This window comes from Panicum hallii, chromosome 9 (assembly GCF_002211085.1).
Source record: "Panicum hallii strain FIL2 chromosome 9, PHallii_v3.1, whole genome shotgun sequence".
Lineage (NCBI taxonomy): Eukaryota > Viridiplantae > Streptophyta > Magnoliopsida > Poales > Poaceae > Panicum > Panicum hallii.
Window position 1 is genome coordinate 42,751,780 of NC_038050.1, and position 19,993 is coordinate 42,771,772.

General features: G+C 44.7%; 1 protein-coding gene across 1 annotated transcript; it reads right to left on the reverse strand.

Moving 5' to 3' along the window:
* Window positions 1-16,147: 16,147 nt before the first annotated feature.
* On the reverse strand, window positions 16,148-19,699 carry LOC112877731. Its single transcript, XM_025942088.1, has 5 exons — window positions 19,125-19,699; window positions 17,371-17,670; window positions 17,013-17,231; window positions 16,793-16,921; window positions 16,148-16,632 (listed from the first exon to the last, which is right to left on the reverse strand). The coding sequence occupies exons 1-5, from the start codon at window positions 19,377-19,379 to the stop codon at window positions 16,396-16,398; spliced, it is 1,140 nt and encodes a 379-aa protein (XP_025797873.1). The 5' UTR covers window positions 19,380-19,699; the 3' UTR covers window positions 16,148-16,395.
* Between the last annotated feature and the right edge of the window lie 294 nt (window positions 19,700-19,993).

Genomic DNA, 19,993 nt, shown 5'->3' on the forward strand with positions numbered 1-19,993 from the left:
TAGGGCCACCGGAGCCGAGCGTCCGCCACGAGACCGAGGGAGTCACCGGCGCCGCTCACCGTCTTGAGTCCAATCCCGTGACCAATTCTCCTCTTCCTCCCTTCCTTGAAGTAATGTACTACCATAAGGCCACCTCAAACCCCTTTCCTCGGCCCGTTTCCTCCTTTCTTCTTCCTTGCGCCACCGGAGTCCGCCCGCACTCCTCGCCGGCATCCACCGCGATCACCCCATCCCGACCAAATTCCCTTGGCCTATTGCTTCCTCACCTCCTCCCCTAGCCCCCCAGCTTGATCCGGCCCGACTCCCAGCACCCCCTCGCCGGAATCACCTCCACCCCAAGCCGCCCCTCACCGGAGTCGCTCGAGCTCGACCGCACCGTCGACAGCACCCCTCCGCCACCTCCTCGGCCGATCCAAGTATGGAAATCACATCCCTATTGCCTCCTGATGCTCTTGCGTGCGTTAGATCGTCACGTTCGCCGGCCTTTCGCTGGGAACGGCGACGTGCCGCCACGGCCGCCACCCCTCCTCGCCACCGGCAAGGCTCCACCTCTGCCCGTCGAGCCCCACTTCGTCCAACCGTCTTCCCACACTTGCTGGTCGTGCCAGGCCGGTCTCTCCCTGCCGGCGACCTCGCCGCCGGTGGGAACATGCCGGAGCCGACGGCCGGTCGCCGTCGGGGCCTGGCAGGGGCCTTTGTGTGAAGGTTTTTGATGTTTCAGGTATTTTGTACATAACTTCTACATTTTAGCTTTGCTTCTTATGATTTTTAGCATGTAACTTCTATAAGCTATGTGTAACCTTGTGTTAAAATTTCAAACCTAGCATTGTTTTGTAACTTAACTTATTTTGAATTTAGGTAATTCAAATTTGAAATGTTTTAAAGCTAACTAAGCATGTTCTTTAGACCTAATTGGTTAAGATCTTTTTGTCATACTCTAATGTGTTAATGATTAGTATATAATTAAAATTTTGAAGACTTTATGATCCTATTTACTTAAGTTTTGAATTTAAACTTGGAATTTAAATTCAAATTCAAATGTTCTAGTTCTTGTTTGCAACAAATTCAGTACTATAATCATGACTCAAGTATAAATGGTAATTCAAGCCTAAACCCTTTTATTTCATGTATTCATGTGTGTTGACTTTCTTGGATTGCAACTTTGTTGTGACATAAGATCTTAAATTCAAATCTCATCTTACTTAAATTATTGCATATCATGTAGAATCAATGACGCTTGACGACGGAGACTACAAGTTGGTCTTGGGACAAGACCAAGGGTTTTCTGAAGACCCGATAAACATCGCCGAGGATCTAACTGAAGCCCCAAACTAAAGTTCGGAAACCTCTAACACTCCTGTCCCCAACCCCACTCAAGAAGGCAAGCCCCGGACATAAACCCACTATTTTATTTAGACTGCAATCTACATTTATATATATATTTGTGCATTAACTTCTTAGGAGTTGAATTGAAACCCTAGTTGCATATTCCTAGGAACCGATGTACTGAATATTAGAACCTGAGTTCGACTAGTGCTATGCTAATAGGACCGGTAGAAGTCGAGGGATTTCCTGTCACTCGTGTGATATAGGAGTTGAGTGTTTATTGTTCTGCAATCACTATAAGGATCATGGATGGGGTCATGTGCAGTAACATGACCTGGAAGTTTACCCCGTCTGTGTTGATAAAAGTTGATAAGGTCGCAGTGTGTGGTAGTGGTGGCTAAGCGTTTGAAAGTACTAACCACATGCCGCGAAATATGGTAAGCGGTAAGCCTAGTAACCAATCGGCCCGGCAAGTGGACATACGTCCCACCACACGTAATTTGGTTTTTCTCACGCACCGACGTGTGGGAGTACGTTCTGCAAGGCAGACAGGAATACGGGATCATGTAGTCGCGCTACAGATGTATGTTCTGCACAATTGGTGTGTGTACGGTCCTACGGTCTCTTGTGGTGGCCCTGATCCACGACCCAGAATGAGAGGCAAACGGTTGCTTCGGAACGACCTTTTGGATGTTCTAAGCGTGTGTGTTAGGTTTACCTTGCAAGGTTGAATTCGATTCAGAATTGTTCGCTTCTCATGAAGATTGAGACTGCTTATTCCTTCTGCCACATAGAGTAAGCAGTGTAACTAATGATGGAACAATTTTGATGGATGATAATCTCTATCTTGCCTGCTTAGTATAGGTGCTAACCTAGATTGGATAATCAACTAGAATATGACAGCTAAAATTTGAAAATAGATCCTACTCTTTATTGCTCTTCCGCTGAAAATAAACCCAGGACCTCTACCATACCTTCATGAGTCTAGTTACAGGCTAAAGTATACCCGAACCCGGGTAAGCCTTGCTGAGTATTAGAATGCTCAGCCTTGCTAGTATATGTTTCAGGTTTAACTTTCGAGAATCCCACGGACAACCCTGCATGGCCAACGACTGTTCCTTTTGGCTGGTCCGTGGAGTGGGACCCGTCCCCGGCTGGCAGTGACCCTCCTGAGTGACACCAGGCTTTGGGCTGAGCGTGGTTCCCCCTTCGCGGTGTGTGTAGTCACGTGTTCTTTTCTTTCCGCTGTGAGTTTGGACAAGCTGTTCAGCTTGTTAGTTTAAACATGGTTTGTATAAGTTTTATCTAAGTTTGAACCTGGTTTGTAATAATGTTTGAATATTTGTAAATTAAAAGTTGATGAGCTGTTCTGTGATTGTAAACTCGCCTTCGTGCGAGGTAAACCTGCTTCGATCCTGTTGAACCGTGGTTGTATCGGGCGGAGACCCGACAAACCAATGGATTGTTCCGTTTGAAGTGCGTTGAGTTAATGCCGGCTGCATAGCGATCATTAGCGCACTTGAGCCGGAATAATTCAGACGGTTCTGCCACAGCTGGTATCAGGGCTGTAGGTTTACTTTTACATCTGGAATAGCTCTTAAAAAGTGTTTTCAGGATGAAACTAGTCAACAAATGAGTTTACAAAGTACGTCGGATCTGTTAAGGTTGATGCCTAGAACGTAAAGCCCTAAGGACTTATATGGGAAATATCAGGTGGCTATTAGTATTTATAAATGTATAGATAGTTCTAACTTGCAGCACTACTTCCTGTCAAAATTTAAATCCATGTACAACTCAACCTTATTTTTTTTTGTAACGACACCTACGATCATGAGGTAAGAAGTTAAGGATCCTCAGCTAACTGGGGAGTTAGCCTTCCCATCGGTGATGCGAACCGAACGCTGTTTCTCAAGCAGTGGCCTACTTGAGATGCTGCCAATATATCAACTTAGGTTGATCATATTGGGAGTATATGGTTCGGCGCAGGGTATGGCGATCGCTGTTCATACCCCCGCATTTTGCGGTACCCCCATGAATACGTTATTTTGATAACGTATGTTAACATTGTCTGTACGGCGGTAATTGTACAGATGCTGTTTTTATAGTGAACAGTACTGTTTGGGGACGCTTTCATGCCATGCTGCCATGAAAGGTTCATGTTATAAATATATGTGTTCTTCTGCAGGTACACTAACCACGATTAAGAGGTTAGGACGAGTAGGATTAATCGATTAGATAATAGGGAGTGTCGTATGTGTTCTGCCACCGGAAGTAACCACATAAGTTCAAGGATACTCGGCAATTGTTTCGGTTGTGAGGACGAGTAGTACGTGCATGCATAATCTGTTAATAACCAAAAGAATGTAATGTATGTTTAATACTGCTAAGGATGAATGGTATGTTGTTTGTCTCTGGAATGGCTTGATAGGGTTCTGATGGTAGTTTTAAGTTGGGTATCTTAAAGTACCTTAGGCTTCCATCTGATTTTCAGTCCTTGCTGTTATCAGAATTGATTATCTCATTCCATTTATCTTGTACTTTTTCAGCAAGGTAAAAAGTCTCACCATTTGCATTTTTGTTGCAGATGGCAGCCCCTCCTAACATCTTTTGGGATCCGGCAGAGCATCTCCATACAAATGCCCTGCATTGGGAGGGTTTTCCTCGTTTGCTTTGGGAATCTTTAAGGTCGTTTGGCTATACCGATCCTCCACAATATGATGCAATGGAGTATCAGGAAGAGGGCATTTATCGAACTCGAGTCAGAATGACTATCCCTCAACACCCTCATCGTTCCCAATGGCAACCCATTGAAATTGAAGTGATGGGTTTTCGAATCGTGGATACCATTGAAGGGACAGCACTGGAAGCTATCTATGTCTTCTGCAATCAGCATCCTAGGGAAGTCGCAGGACAGCCCATTGGTTTATTTGCTACGACAGATCCTAATGAGCCAGAATGGAATCTCAGGGTAGTTCCTGAGAGTCATAGACTGGAAGGTCCACCGGAAGAAGCACTTCGAGGTATGATGCGATTTATGAATGTGCAGTATCATTACCAATTGTTACTACGTCGTGAGATGGGCCAATTGGTTAATGCTGCGCGAAGTCTCTATAGGGAAGCTGATAGACATATCACCCAAGTGGATCAACTTCGAGCTTTGGTGATTGAGAAAGATGGAATCATTGCTACCCAAAATGAGACTATTCATCATCGAGAAGATCAAATCAATGAGAGTGATGCGACAATTACCCAACGCAACACGATCATTGAATTTCTTCAAGAGCAGATTCATGATCTCATTCTCGAAGTTGATGATGCCAATGCGCACATAAATGAGCTCCAACAGCAGCCTGTGCCTCCTGTAGTACCGGCACCTGAAGAAGAAGAGGAAGATCCCGAAGAAATTGAGGGAGTCTCCGAGATTGATTCTGAGCATGGAGATCCTGTCATCAGTCCCCATCATTCCTCTTCGAGTAGTCAGTCATCAGTGGGCAACTTTGATGACTTTTAGTTGTGGTTAAGTGAGTTATAGTCAAGCTATAATTAGTGTAAAAAAATGTGATATAGGCGGTGTGTAGTCTATCTAGGGTTAGAGCCACTTGTTGTATATGTGGCATGTGCACTTAGGCAATGGCTTGTAGTGGTCTAAGTGTGCTGATGTAAGATGTAAGGATCACCAGTGTTTATATAGTAATCCAAACCTTGTGTTTTACCATCCTACTTTATCTTCCAGCATCTGAATAAGTTGATTGAATGGAGCATACGAATTATATTTCTGTTTGGTAATTGTATATCATCTGAAATTGGAGTAAGAGTATGGTTGATAATGGATATCTCCTTTATTTCAGATGGTCGGAGCTACTCGCGGAACCCCGGAAGGATTCTGGGCAGATCAGGCCAGTGGTTCTCAGCAACCGCCACCGCCACCTCCAAATCTAGCCGAGGTCATGGCCCGACAAATAGAACTCCTTAATCAACTTGTACAGGCTTAGATGGGCCACTTCCATCAGCAACCCCGAGGCCGAGATGAACCCCTGTCAGCCAGTTACCAAGACTTCCTCAGTACCCAGCCTCCCTTATTCCATAAGGCAGACGAGCCTCTGGACGCAGACGCTTGGCTTCGAACCATCGAGTCCAAGTTCGCCTTATTATCTGCTTCATGTTCAGATGAAAACAAGGCGCTTTTTGTAGCCCAGCAACTCCGTGGCACAGCTCGCCTATGGTGGGATCATTTTTACGCCATGCATCCTGCCGATCATGTTGTCACCTGGGATGAGTTGTGGACTGCCTTCCGAGCGCACCATATACCTGAGGGACTCATTGAGCGCAAGCTCAATGAATTTCTGAACCTAACTCAGGGAACCCGCACCGTCATGCAATATGCACAAGTTTTCAACCACTTGTGCCAATATGCGGGATACCATGCGGACAATGATGCCCGCAAAAGAGATTGTTTCCGCCGAGGCCTGAATACAAAACTTAAAGAACGATTGAATTTGGTAAGGGCCGAAAATTTTAATGAGTTTGTCAACATGGCCATTACTCAAGAAGATTGTATCTCAACCCACAGAGAAGAAAAGAAACGGAAGGCACCTACAGGGCCTGCAACTACGCAACCATCAAAGTATCGGTTGGTCCTGAGTAATGCCCCTCGAGCCCCGCCTCGAGGCAATTTGCCTGGCAGATGGGTAGCCAGACCACCCCAACAGGCACGATTCAACCGACCACCGCCGCCACAAATTCAACAGCAACCACAACAAGGTCCGCGGCCGAGCTTTCCGCCTGCCAACCAAGGAAATAGCAACTATCATTGTTTCAACTGCGGAAGCCCGTCCCATTTCATCAAGGATTGCCCTCAACCTAGGAAATCTTTCCAAGGGCAAACATCCAATCCAACCAGCAGGGGCAAGAACAGGAGGCAAGTGGTTCAGGTCCGCCAAGGAAGGGTGAACCTCACCACACTCTCCGAGCTTCCCGAAGGGGCACCAATAATGACGGGTACTTTTTCTATCAATCATCACCCCATAATTATTCTTTTTGACTCTGGTGCCACCCATAGCTTTGTCAGTGCAAAGTATGGGACTAAAATAGGCTTGGATATTTATCCTACTAATGGAGATTATAAGATAACGACTCCTGGTGGAAAAACCTTATCAAATCGAGTCTGTAGAAAGGTACCACTTCAACTGGGTAGTCAATTGATGAAAACAGACTTGCTTCTGTTAGACCTAGAAGGAATGGATATTCTTTTAGGAATGAATTGGATGACCCAGCACCATGTGTCTTTAGATATCTCTTCTCGAATTGTGGAGATAGGTTCACCGAACACGAGCCTACCATTCTTTATCTTCCACAACCAAAGTATCTCAACTCTTGCACCTACGCTGCATCTGGGATTAAGTTAATGGATATCCCTATTGTTTGTGAATATTCAGATGTCTTTCCGGACGATTTGCCTGGAATGCCCCCTGATAGAGATATCGAATTCATCATAGAACTCCAACCTGGCACAGCCCCTATCTCTAAGAAATCCTATCGTATGCCTCCTAACGAGTTGGCCGAGTTGAAAATCCAACTCCAAGACCTCTTAGACAAAGGTTTCATCCGTCCAAGTGCATCACCATGGGGTTGTCCAGCCCTGTTTGTGAAAAAGAAAAACAATAGCTTCAGGCTCTGTGTTGATTACCGTCCTCTCAATGCGGTAACTATCAAAAATAAGTATCCCCTACCCCGGATTGATATACTTTTCGATCAGCTAGCCGGAGCTAAGGTATTCTCTAAAATTGATCTTCGTTCCAGCTATCATCAAATTAAGATCCGGCCCAGTGATATTCCAAAAACAGCTTTCTCTACTCGATATGGTCTATACGAGTATCCGGTCATGTCGTTTGGTCTTACCAATGCTCCAGCATATTTCACGTATCTCATGAATTCTGTCTTCATGCAAGAACTCAACAAATTTGTTGTAAACTTCATTGATGACATTTTGATCTATTCCAAAAACCCAAAAGATCATGCCAAACATCTTCATGTCATCCTTCAACGATTAAGAGATCACCATCTGTACGCCAAATTCTCCAAGTGCGAGTTTTGGTTAGATACTGTAAAATTTCTAGGCCATACCATTTCTGGTGACGGTATATCCGTTGACCCCAGCAAAGTGCAAGAAGTAATGGATTGGCAACCTCCTGCAATAGTCCATCAAATTCGAAGCTTTCTGGGTCTAGCTGGCTATTACCGTCGTTTCATTCCTGACTTTTCCAGAATAGCCAAACCTATGACCGAACTATTAAAGAAAGGTGTTAAATTCGCTTGGGATCAAAAATGCGATGATGCATTTCACATTCTCAGAGATCATCTTACTACTGCTCCAGTCTTGGCTCAACCCGATGTGTCAAAACCCTTTGACATCTATTGTGATGCATCAGGAACTGGACTTGGTTGTGTGCTCATGCAAAACCACCGAGTAATCGCATATGCATCACGGGCACTCAGAGTTCATGAACAGAACTATCCTACTCATGATCTCGAATTAGCAGCTGTCATTCATGCCTTGAAAATTTGGAGACATCATCTAATGGGTGCAAAATGTCATATATATACCGACCACAAAAGCCTCAAATATATCTTTACCCAAGCAGATTTGAATATGAGGCAAAGACGCTGGTTAGAACTGATCAAGGATTATGATCTAGAGGTACATTATCATCCCAACAAGGCCAATGTCGTTGTAGATGCACTCAGTCGCAAGGCACATTGTTCTTGCTTATCGGTTGAAGCTTTCAACGAAACTCTTTGTTGGGAAATGAGAAAGCTTAATCTCGAAATCGTGCCCCAAGGTGACTTGAACCATCTCTCAGTTGAAGCCACACTTAGGGATGACATTGTTCTAGCTCAGCAGCACAGTAAGGGAATTGGAATCATTAAACAGAAAATAACCCAAGGAGAGGGAAAGTATAAATGCTTTCAAATGGATCCAGAAGGAGTTTTACGGTTCAACGAACGTATTGTTATACCCAAGGACCATAAACTCCGTAAACAGATAATGGATGAAGCCCACCTATCCAAATTTTCTATACACCCTGGCAGTACGAAGATGTACCAAGATCTGAAACAAAACTTTTGGTGGACTCGTATGAGACGAGAAATCGCCAAGTATGTCTCAGAATGTGATATCTGCCAAAGAGTCAAAGCCAGTCATCTGAAAACTGCTGGTATTCTTCAACCTTTACCTATTCCCTCTTGGAAGTGGGAGGATATCACTATGGACTTTATTGTTGGTTTGCCAAATACCTCTCTTAAGCATGACTCCATTTGGGTAATCGTTGATCGATTAACCAAAACTGCACATTTCCTTCCTGTACACACTACATATAATGCCAAGAAGTATGCCGAGATTTACTTGAATCAGATTGTTCATCTTCATGGCATACCTAAAACAATCATTTCCGATCGTGGAGCACAATTCGTCGCTCGGTTCTGGGAGCAAATCCAAGATGCTCTTGGAACTAAGTTAATTCGAAGCTCTGCGTATCATCCTCAGACAAATGGACAGACCGAAAGGATAAATCAGATTTTGGAAGATATGCTTAGAGCCTGCGTCCTTCAATATAACAAGAACTGGGACAGATGTCTGTCATTAGCAGAGCTTTCATACAACAACAGCTATCAAAGCAGTCTCAGGATGGCCCCATTTCAAGCATTGTACGGTCACCGTTGTAGAACCCCTTTGAATTGGTCACAAACCGGCGAACGCAGAATTTTTGGACCCAACCTAGTTATTGAAGCAGAGAATAAGGTAAAAGTTATACAGGATAATCTCAGGGCAGCCCAATCTCGGCAGAAAAGCTACGCTGATATACGAAGAAGACCATTGCAGTTTCAAGTCGGAGACTTCGTGTATCTTCAAGTATCTCCTACCCGAGGTGTTCAAAGGTTCGGTATAAAAGGGAAACTTGCTCCTCGATACATCGGACCCTTTGAAATCCTTGAGATCTATGGATCCGTAGCTTACCGTCTTCAACTTCCTTCTTAGTTAGCGGCCATCCATAATATCTTCCATGTATTCCAACTCAGGAAGTGTGTTAAGCTTCCTACCGGAATCATCGATTCCCAAGCCATCGAAATCGAGTCTGATCTGACTTATACAGAATATCCTCTTAGAGTGCTGGACACTAAAGAAAGAAGCACTAGGAGAGAAACCATCAGAATGTACAAGATTCAGTGGGACCATCATACAGAAGAAGAAGCAACATGGGAAACCGAATCTTATCTTCAGCATAATTTCCCATACTTCTTCCAAGCCAACCTCCGAAATTGATCATCTAAATTCTTCTGTTCCGGAATCTCGGGACGAGATTCTTTTTAGGGGGGAAGGCTGTGACACTCAGGTAAATAGCATGGTCACACCCTAGATCTTTAGTGTGTTGTTATGTACAAAATGTAGCAAAAGTGTGTTTAAAAATGTTAATGATAAGGAAAGTGATTGTTTATATAATTATATTTAAATCAGGGTCCTTTTGTGCTAAATGGGTGAGCATGGGGGGTAGATTTCAAAAGTATGAGGGTTGTTTTGCAAAAGTTCAAAACTTGCATTTAAATCGCAAAAATAAGTAAAACTACCCTTTGGATATATGTGTAGTGTAGTTTTATCTATAGGATTTACATAAAGTTTAAAAATTTTACTAAGTTTTATATTAATTTCAAAACTATTGCTCTTCTGCAGATGAACCCTAAAGCAAAGTTGTGGAGCTTGAAAAATCCTGCATTTTTGCTTTTGGGTCCATCTCCATTGAGCATTGGTGTGAAAGTTGTCCATGCTTTACAGTGAGACCCCTGAACTTTCTGCTTTTTACAACCAGGTCCCCTTCGTCATCCCCAATCCCGATCTCCTCTCTGTTTCTCCTCTGCTGCACGCCGCCGCCCGTGCCCAGCCTTGTGCGCCGCCCTGCAGCTCTGCGCCTCCCTCCACGCATCGCCCCACCTCTTTCCCCACCGCCCGTGCTACCCCTGCTGTCTTCCCCTCCCTTTGCCACGTAGGGCCACCGGAGCCGAGCGTCCGCCACGAGACCGAGGGAGTCATCGGCGCCGCTCACCGTCTTGAGTCCAATCCCGTGGCCAATTCTCCTCTTCCTCCCTTCCTTGAAGTAATGTACTGCCATAAGGCCACCTCAAACCCCTTTCCTCGGCCCGTTTCCTCCTTTCTTCTTCCTTGCGCCACCGGAGTCCGCCCGCACTCCACGCCGGCATCCACCACGATCACCCCATCCCGACCAAATTCCCTTGGCCTATTGCTTCCTCACCTCCTCCCCTAGCCTCCCAGCTTGATCCGGCCCAACTCCCAGCACCCCCTCGCCGGAATCACCTCCTCCCCGAGCCGCCCCTCACCGGAGTCGCCCGAGCTCGACCGCACCGTCGACAGCACCCCTCCGCCACCTCCTCGGCTGATCCAAGTATGGAAATCACATCCCCATTGCCTCCTGATGCTCTTGCGCGCGTTAGATCGTCACGTTCGCCGGCCTTTCGCTGGGAACGGCGACGTGCCGCCACGGCCGCCGCCCCTCCTCGCCGCCGGCAGGGCTCCACCTCTGCCCGTCGAGCCCCACTTCGTCCAACCGTCTTCCCACACATGCTGGTCGTGCAGGCCGGTCTCTCCCCGTCGGCGACCTCGCCGCCGGTGGGAACGTGCCGGAGCCGATGGCCGGTCGCCGTCGGGGCCTGGCAGGGGCCTTTGTGTGAAGGTTTTTGATGTTTCAGGGACCCGAGCACAAAAAGACCGAGAACCCCCCCCCCTCTAGCAGTTCTGTTATTTCATTGGAAACTAATTTTCAAAACTAATTTATTGGAAACTAGATTTCAAACCCTACAACTTTTATTAATGAAGTTTAGTTTGAAACTAAATACTTTTGCATCTATTTTAAATCTAAAGTTAAAAGATATTTTGTACATAACTTCTACATTTTAGCTTTGCTTCTTATGATTTTTAGCATGTAACTTCTATAAGCTATGTGTAACCTTGTTTTAAAATTTCAGACCTAGCACTGTTTTGTAACTTAACTTCTTTTGAATTTAGGTAATTCAAATTTGAAATGTTTTAAAGCTAACTAAGCATGTTCTTTAGACCTAATTGGTTAACATCTTTTTGTCATACTCTAATGTGTTGATGATTAGTATATAATTAAAATTTTGAAGACTTTATGATCCTATTTACTTAAGTTTTGAATTTAAACTTGGAATTTAAATTCAAATTCAAATGTTATAGTTCTTGTTTGCAACAAATTCAGTACTATAATCATGACTCAAGTATAAATGGTAATTCAAGCCTAAACCCTTTTATTTCATGTATTCATGTGTGTTGACTTTCTTGGATTGCAACTTTGTTGTGACATAAGATCTTAAATTCAAATCTCATCTTACTTAAATTATTGCATATCATGTAGAATCAACGACGCTCGACGACGGAGACTACAAGTTGGTCTTGGGACAAGACCAAGGGTTTTCTGAAGACCCGATAAACGTCGCCGAGGATCTAACTGAAGCCCCGAACCAAAGTTCGGAAACCTCTGACACTCCTGCCCCCAACCCCACTCAAGAAGGCAAGCCCCGGACATAAACCTACTATTCTATTTAGACTTCAATCTACATTTATATATATATTTGTGCATTAAGTTCTTAGGAGTTGAATTGAAACCCTAGTTGCATATTCCTAGGAACTGATGTACTGAATATTAGAACCTGAGTTCGACTAGTGCTATGCTAATAGGACCGGTAGAAGTCGAGGGATTTCCTGTCACTCGCGCGATATAGGAGTTGAGTGTTTATTGTTCTGCAATCACTATAAGGATCATGGACGGGGTCATGTGCAGTAACATGACCTGGAAGTTTACCCCGTCTGTGTTGATAAAAGTTGATAAGGTCGCAGTGTGTGGTAGTGGTGGCTAAGCGTTTGAAAGTACTAACCACGTGCCGCGAAATATGGTAAGCGGTAAGCCTAGTAACCAATCGGCCCGGCAAGTGGACATACCTCCCACCACTCGTAATTTGGTTTTTCTCACGCACCGACATGTGGGAGTACGTTCTGCAAGGCAGACAGGAATACGGGATCATGTAGTCACACTACAGACATATGTCCTGCACGATTGGTGTGCGTACGGTCCTACAGTCGCTTGTGGTGGCCCTGATCCACGACCCGGAATGAGAGGCAAACGGTTGCTTCGGAACGACCTTTTGGATGTTCCAAGCGTGTGTGTTAGGTTTACCTTGCAAGGTTGAATTCGATTCAGAATCGTCTGCTTCTCACGAAGATTGAGACTGCTTATTCCTTCTGCCACATAGAGTAAGCAGTGTAACTAATGATGGAATAATTTTGATGGATGATAATATCTATCTTGCCTGCTTAGTATAAGTGTTAACCTAGATTGGATAATCAACTAGAATATGACAGCTAAAATTTGAAAATAGATCCTACTCTTTATTGCTCTTTCATTTTTTTAATAAACCCAGAACCTCTACAATACCTTCATGAGTCTAGTTACAGGCTAAAGTATACCCGAACCCGGGTAAGCCTTGCTGAGTATTAGAATGCTCAGCCTTGCTAGTATATGTTTCAGGTTTAACTTTCGAGAATCCCACGGACAACCCTGCATGGCCAACGACTGTTCCTTTTGGCTGGTCCGTGGAGTGGGACCCGTCCCCGGCTGGCAATGACCCTCCTGAGTGACACCAGGCTTTGGGCTGAGCGTGGTGTCCCCCTTTGCGACGTGTGTAGTCGCGTATTCTTTTCTTTCCGCTGTGAGTTTGGACAAGCTGTTCAGCTTGTTAGTTTAAACATGGTTTGTATAAGTTTTATCTAAGTTTGAACCTGGTTTGTAATAATGTTTGAATATTTGTAAATTAAAAGTTGATGAGCTGTTCTGTGATTGTAAACTCGCCTTCGTGCGAGGTAAACCTGCTTCGATCCTGTTGAACCGTGGTTGTATCGGGCGGAGACCCGACAGACCAATGGATTGTTCCGTTTGAAGTGCGTTGAGTTAATGCCGGCTGCATAGCGATCATTAGCGCACTTGAGCTGGAATAATTCAGACGGTTCTGCCACAATGCGGTTGGTGGCAGTTCCCAAGAGGGGTCTTCAAGAACTCCTCCTCAACATCATCGCCAGTTCCCATGCTAGTTCACGGACGGGATTTCAAGAACTCCTGTTGCAGCGCGTAGGCCCACTCGTCCCCCTCCACCGCCTAGTGCTTCGGCCCGCCGACGTCCACCAAGCTGCAGCGCGTGTAGGCCCTCGTACGGGTGGCCAGCAATCACATGGCAGCGAGGCGTCACCCATCGTCGCTGGCAGATCTCCCTACCAAGGTGGCCATTCAGATCGCGGGGCACCTCGCTGCGACCTCGGAGCGTCCTACGGATGACCTCCACAACCTATGGACGACCTGCCACTTCATGCGCGGCGTGTGCAGGGACCACGCCGTCGGCCAGCACATCGCACTAGAGCGGTTTGCCCACCGCATGGAGCGGAATGACTATGATGGCTACACCATTGATGGGCCCCTCACCGACAGCATCATCATAGCATCCACCAACACCATCATCATCGCTACCACCCTGACAAAAATCATCATAAGCAACAAACAATCTATCAAACTCGACATCTTTTATGATTTCATCGAGTAGATTCTCCATCGGAGGGGTGCTTTCTCGCCATGATATGTCCAGATCATATAATTCTCAATAAAAGCACCTACCAACATATGGGATCTGATTGTAGTTGTGTCGTTGAATACTCTCATATTCTTGCAGGTTTTGTATGGGCAAGATATCCTCTGTGTCTTCTCATTTCTTGCATGATTTTCCACAATTTGAATGAATTTATTAAGTTCTTCAAGAAAATAGGCATCCGTCCTTAATGTTTTGTACATTCGTATCCTATCCATCTCTAGACATCAACAAATAATTTAAATGGATTAAAACAATCTCTTCAATAATTTTATAAATAAATGGTAAATAAATATATACTCTTATATATGCCTAGATGTTGGAAAAGTCAATTTAACATGTACTAACTAAAAAAATCAAAACCCAACCTATTATTGTACCACTAAATCTTGGAAAAAAATCTATCATGCATGTGTGTAAAGATAGAAAAAAGTCAAGTCTTCTTCTTTCTCCTCTATGGATTTAGGAAATTATTTACTTAGGAATGAGGCTAAAATTTATAGATTGAGTCCAAATGATTATATAATCTTGTTCTCCTACTAAAGTAACATAAGTTCATCCAAATGTTTAAGCCAAATGGAGCTCCAAATAGCAAAACTCCACCATGGAGATCTAGATCTAACAAGAGGCAAAGAGAGCTTCATTTTAACCTTAAAACTAACAAAAAAGTTTAGAAAATATATGAGATTTGCATCAAATTACCTCCTACAACCCCCAACTCGAAACAAATCAAGTTTAAAACCTTCCCTCCGCTTTCTTTTTGGATTTTCTAGCAGCACCTCCTCCCGAGCAAGCAATGGGCTATCGAGAGGAGGAAGAAGGTGCCAACCATATTTTGTCAGGCCTTTTTAGGATAAAGAGATGAGTCACCCACCCCTGGAAATGCATTTGCAGGGACGGTTGACGCCATCATCTGCCCCTGAAAATGAGCTCTTTTTAGCCCGACGCTAAAAATGGCTCATTTTTAGGTACGGGTGATGGCGTCACCGTCCTAAAAAGGATTTTTTAGGGCCGGTCAATTGCTACCGTAACCGCACTCTTTTCGTAGAAATGAGTTATTTTTTGATCCGCCCTCAGAGAAAAGGTGCTTTGCGGCGACAGGCTAGTCAGACCGAGGGTCAAAGGCAACGACAAGATCAGCAAAGATGACATAGGAGCGTGGCAGCTGATGGCGATTGTTAATCTCTGTGGCGTAGTAACACATGGTGTGAGCTCAGACGATGCAAGTTTGCATGCTTCCAAATCAGTAAGGGCGCATATTGATTCGAGATGTACGAATGGGTTTCTAAAGTGTGGATCAAATAGCATGAAGAAGCTTTTAGGCTGAATTGGTATAGAGTACAGGTGTCGGTACTCGTAACTAGAGTAATATGGTTGGTCCGGGCTGCTGGAGAATATGGTGTAAGATGTAAGGCGTAGTATGGCAGCGAAATAGAAGAGCAGTGCTAATTCGGCAATTCCTTTATGTGTCATTCGAATAGCGACAGTATCAGTGTGCAGTTGGCAGAGGTGATAAGAAGGATGCACAGCCGCAGATGGAGTCATGAAGTTGGAATTATAGGAACAACAATGCTTCTTTTGGTATTTTTTGATAGAGCAGCAAGTTAAAGTTGATAGCTCAAGTCTGGTGTATACGAAGGTTTCGCATGATGGATTTAAGGTGCAGAATATTCGCTAAGTTGTAATTTATTGAATATGTGTTGAATATTTGTATAAGTTCGGTTATGATAGAATTTGAATTATGTTTAGTAGTATAAGGTAGAGTTATGTCAAACTACATAATCCGGATCTTCTAGGGTTGTGGTTATAACTATAACGATGTAGCCATAGATACACTGAAGGGAGATGGCATGATACTGGGATCGGGGAATTACGCCCGTAGTTATTACTCGACGCTGTTAACTTCGACCGGAATCACGTGATCTGTGACTTTATAAGTTGATTTCGGTAGATCCAATCATTGATTCCGCTTGTAGAGATTTAAGAAGCAGCTCCTTGACGTGAGAGCTAATTTTCTAACAAGTCGACTCCAAGGGGCAGCGGCAGCGGCAGCGGCAGCACAGGCTTGTGGCGTTAGAAGAAAACCATTCGAAAGAGGATAGAAGAGTGAGTCTTTGAAAGGTATCCAGATTGAAAAGGAAAGCAAATTCTCATACAACCACCCAACGCCGCCTGGCTTGAAGAAGCCTTATTTGAGCAGTAAACACGCACCCAAGTTACAAGCCACATGTGCATCTTCTTGGTTATCAGTGATCTGTTATCGCACTGTGAGCAGAAGAAAACCATCATCACAGCAAGTGCTCAATGGAGATTCTTCTCCATCATTGCATCAGTGCTACTCTTTATCATGGTTCTCTATTCACTGGGCGAGGACACCACTGGAGACAGCGGCGTCGGCGACAAGAGGGAGGAGGGGGCGGACATCGGCTCGTGGACGACGGTGTTGGTCGATACAGCGATCGGGTTGCCGTCCAGTTGCAGCATGATCGCTCCTAGGATCTCAGACAGAAGTTTCTTGAACTCTGCTTCGTCCACCAGCTTCCCATCGTCAGCTTTCGCCATCTTGAATGCTTCGTTCACCACAGCATCCACCTATTGGATGTTTGGAAATCGTGAAGAGCTCACATAAAAAGACTGAACAATTCAAACTTAAAAACTGATGCCTAGAGGTAAGATGAAGGCGTTCCCCGTTGGTTCTGAAATAGAGGATTTGATCATTGGAATTGTGCGTTATGGAACAACATATGTTTACCTGATCAACAGCTCCATAAGGTGGTAGGCTCGCTGAGTCAGCAATCCTATCAAGGGCAACTCGGAGGTACCCTTTCGATATTTTATCTTTGTGTTCTTTCGGCACACCTCTACAAACCGAATCCAACAGCTATAAGAAGTTCAGTGATATGTTGTTGATTAGTGTCATGTGACCTGCTGCCCGATCATGAAACTGAACTACTGAAGCCAATTTTCCATACCTTGTCAAATTCAAACTTGTTCGACAGCAGCCTCTTGATACCACTCCCTTCAAAGGTTTTCTCCGTATGTGCCACAATCACAGGGTGCTGTTGCAGTCGCCGGGTGATGATGCTGAGCAACTTCTTGAAGTCATGGAAGAAGGCTTCTTGGGAAACAGGCTGATCCAGCTGATCAGTGCCAAGCTGTTGCATTGCAGGCTCTACAATATTTTCCACAACCTGTCACAAGTACCCAATAAGGATTAATAACTTCATATATGGTGTCAGAAGGCTCTACGATAGGGAGTAAAATGAAGTAACGAGAACGCCAAAGGCACAACTATGTACTACTTGGTAGTGGAAATCACATATTAGTTACCCAAGAGTCAGACGCAGGTGGCATGCCATGGTCCACCGTCAGTTTTAGAAGAGCAGCCAACAAGCACTGGCGCAGCGACACATTGCCTCCAGAATTCACTTGTGAAAATATGGCTGCCGCTTCAGGTTCGTACCTTGAACTGTCAACAAATTCATTCAGGTCCTCCCCGTTTATTCTGAGAATCACGATGGGGTCTCTCTTAAGCCCAGCCGCCATCCCAAGAAGTATGTCGGACAGCACGCGCTGGAACTCCGATTTACTCACGGAGTCTTGCTTGCCATGGGTGAACTCGTTAAGAACCTGGGTGCAATAACATAAATTCATTCGCATCATCAGTCATGGTCCAGAAAGTTCTGGATCTATATATGAGGTGATGACATCTAATACATTCAGATTTTCCTAGGAAAGGTGAATGGAAAAGGATGCTACAAATGATGTTGGCTATGGAGGAGTGATCACTTTCAGGGAGAACTTCTAGCTGACTTTATCAGTCCAGCTAGAGTGCGACAGTGTCACTCGAAAGAGATTGTGGCATTGAGGCCCTAATGATGACTTATGGGAATGGGGCTCCTTGGCAGTGGCAGTGTCGTCGTGTCACTAACACGTGGGATCAGCAATTGCGCAAAGTCAGAGAGCCATAGGAGTTGCACCCTACTTATGGGGGTGCTCCGGAAGCAACTCCTCTGCAGTACTGCTCTTTGACTTTGTGCCACTGACACATGGACCCGGTCCCATGTGTCAGTGACACAAGGACACAACCACTACAGCAAAGGAACCCCATCCGTTCTGCTATCGGTTAGTCACGTAGTTGAGTATGTATCTAACCTTTGCATCAACTATTACACTAATGGTAAAAATACAATAGCTATACATAGCCATTAATACGGCTGAAAACTTAACTTTTTGTAACTCATATATTCTAAAACAAAAACATATGGTACAAACATATTGACATTATTATATTATTTTTAGCAAATGTTTTTAAAGCAAAAAAACATATGGTAGATTATTGTATAATTATTTTATAGTCAAACTAACCATATTATATAGTCATCAAATGCTAATTGTCCATACATAAAACAATCTTTTGCGGGTACATACATAAAACATATTGATAGCCAATATTCAAATACTTGAATTGTTTCGGAGGGAATTTGTATTGCTATGATATATACTATTAGCAATAAAACTTCCCCTTTTGAAATATAAAGTGTTCTAGTTTCGTTATATGTTCTAGTTTCGTTCTATCTCTGCTATTACTAAATCTCTACAATTACTCTACTATTACTAAAGGCATGACTCCTTGGTGCGTCAATTGGAGTCTTAATCGGAATTTGGTGACCGTGCGTTGAGGTAAGGGTTTGTTGAGTTAAGGGTTTAAAATCGTTTAGAATTAAGGGTTTAAAATTATGTTTCATGAGTAAAATAAAAAAATTGACCGAAGCCCTCAGCGGACCTCAACTGACCCCTACTATGTTATATAACGTATATGGTGTAAAATATACATATATATATATTTATATATATATATTTTTATACCCTAAATACAAGGCTTTTCGTAGAGATGCACGAGTATATTTGGTATATTTGGTACTATAACAAAACTCTCTAAATTTGATCAAATTTATAGGAAAAGATACAAGCTTATAATATATTTAATTAGACTACCTTAACTACCAAGCGCGATTAGCGCACATGCCAACTCTAGCTCTCGTTGCCAGAAAAAGGAAAAGAGCGAAATTACGAAACCGTACCTCCGCGTAGATGTGGTCGGCCTGCCGCGACGACCCCCTCGCCGGCAGCCCGATGGCGGCGCCGATGTCTGCGACGGCCGGCTGCAGCTCTTTGACCGACAGCCTCCCGTCGCCGTCGCCGTCGAGCTTCCGGAACCTGTCGTCGACGAACCTGGCGAACGCGTCCCTGTTCTCCACCAGCGCCCGGATCTCCGAGCCGTCCAGCACCTGCACCACGCCGTCCCTCTTCCTCCTAAATTGCTGCTGCTGCTCCATCGCCGCGTAGAGATCCTTTTATACCACGAGCGAGAAAGATAAGGAAGAAAAAAAAAGAAGGGTTGCAAGTTGCGGCAATGGCGACGGCCGTGGGTTCCTCGTGACACGGAGGGCGAGATGGGCCGGCCGGTGGTCGCTGGTGGCAAAGTGGCCAGAAAGATGAGGAATTCACGAGCCGAAAGCCTGAAACCGGCGAGATGGAGCTTTCCGCTGTGCCCCCTTTCTCTTGTGGGCGTGATGACGGGAGATGAGACGGATTCTTGCGGGGATGGATTGGGCTTGTTGCGTGGTTGGTTGGTGCGTTTTATAGCAAGATCGTCAGAGTTGGAGTTAGGAGAGAGGACGGGGCAACTGGGGAGCCTGCCAGCAGTGGAGTAGCGTGCTAGTGGGGAAGTAGCAGTGTGCAGTGCAAATGCAACGGACACGTGTAGAAGGTGCGTGGCGCTTCGAGACGCGAGGAACTCGCCTCTTGCGTCTCTATCTGTCCTTTTTTTCCTTCGGATTTACAGGTGTATCGCAGTCAGACTTCGGTCCACGTTGCGTGATGGGGTTTATTTCTGATGACTAACACTAGAACATTCTCTACGCGAATATAAAAGTGCCGTATGGGTGGA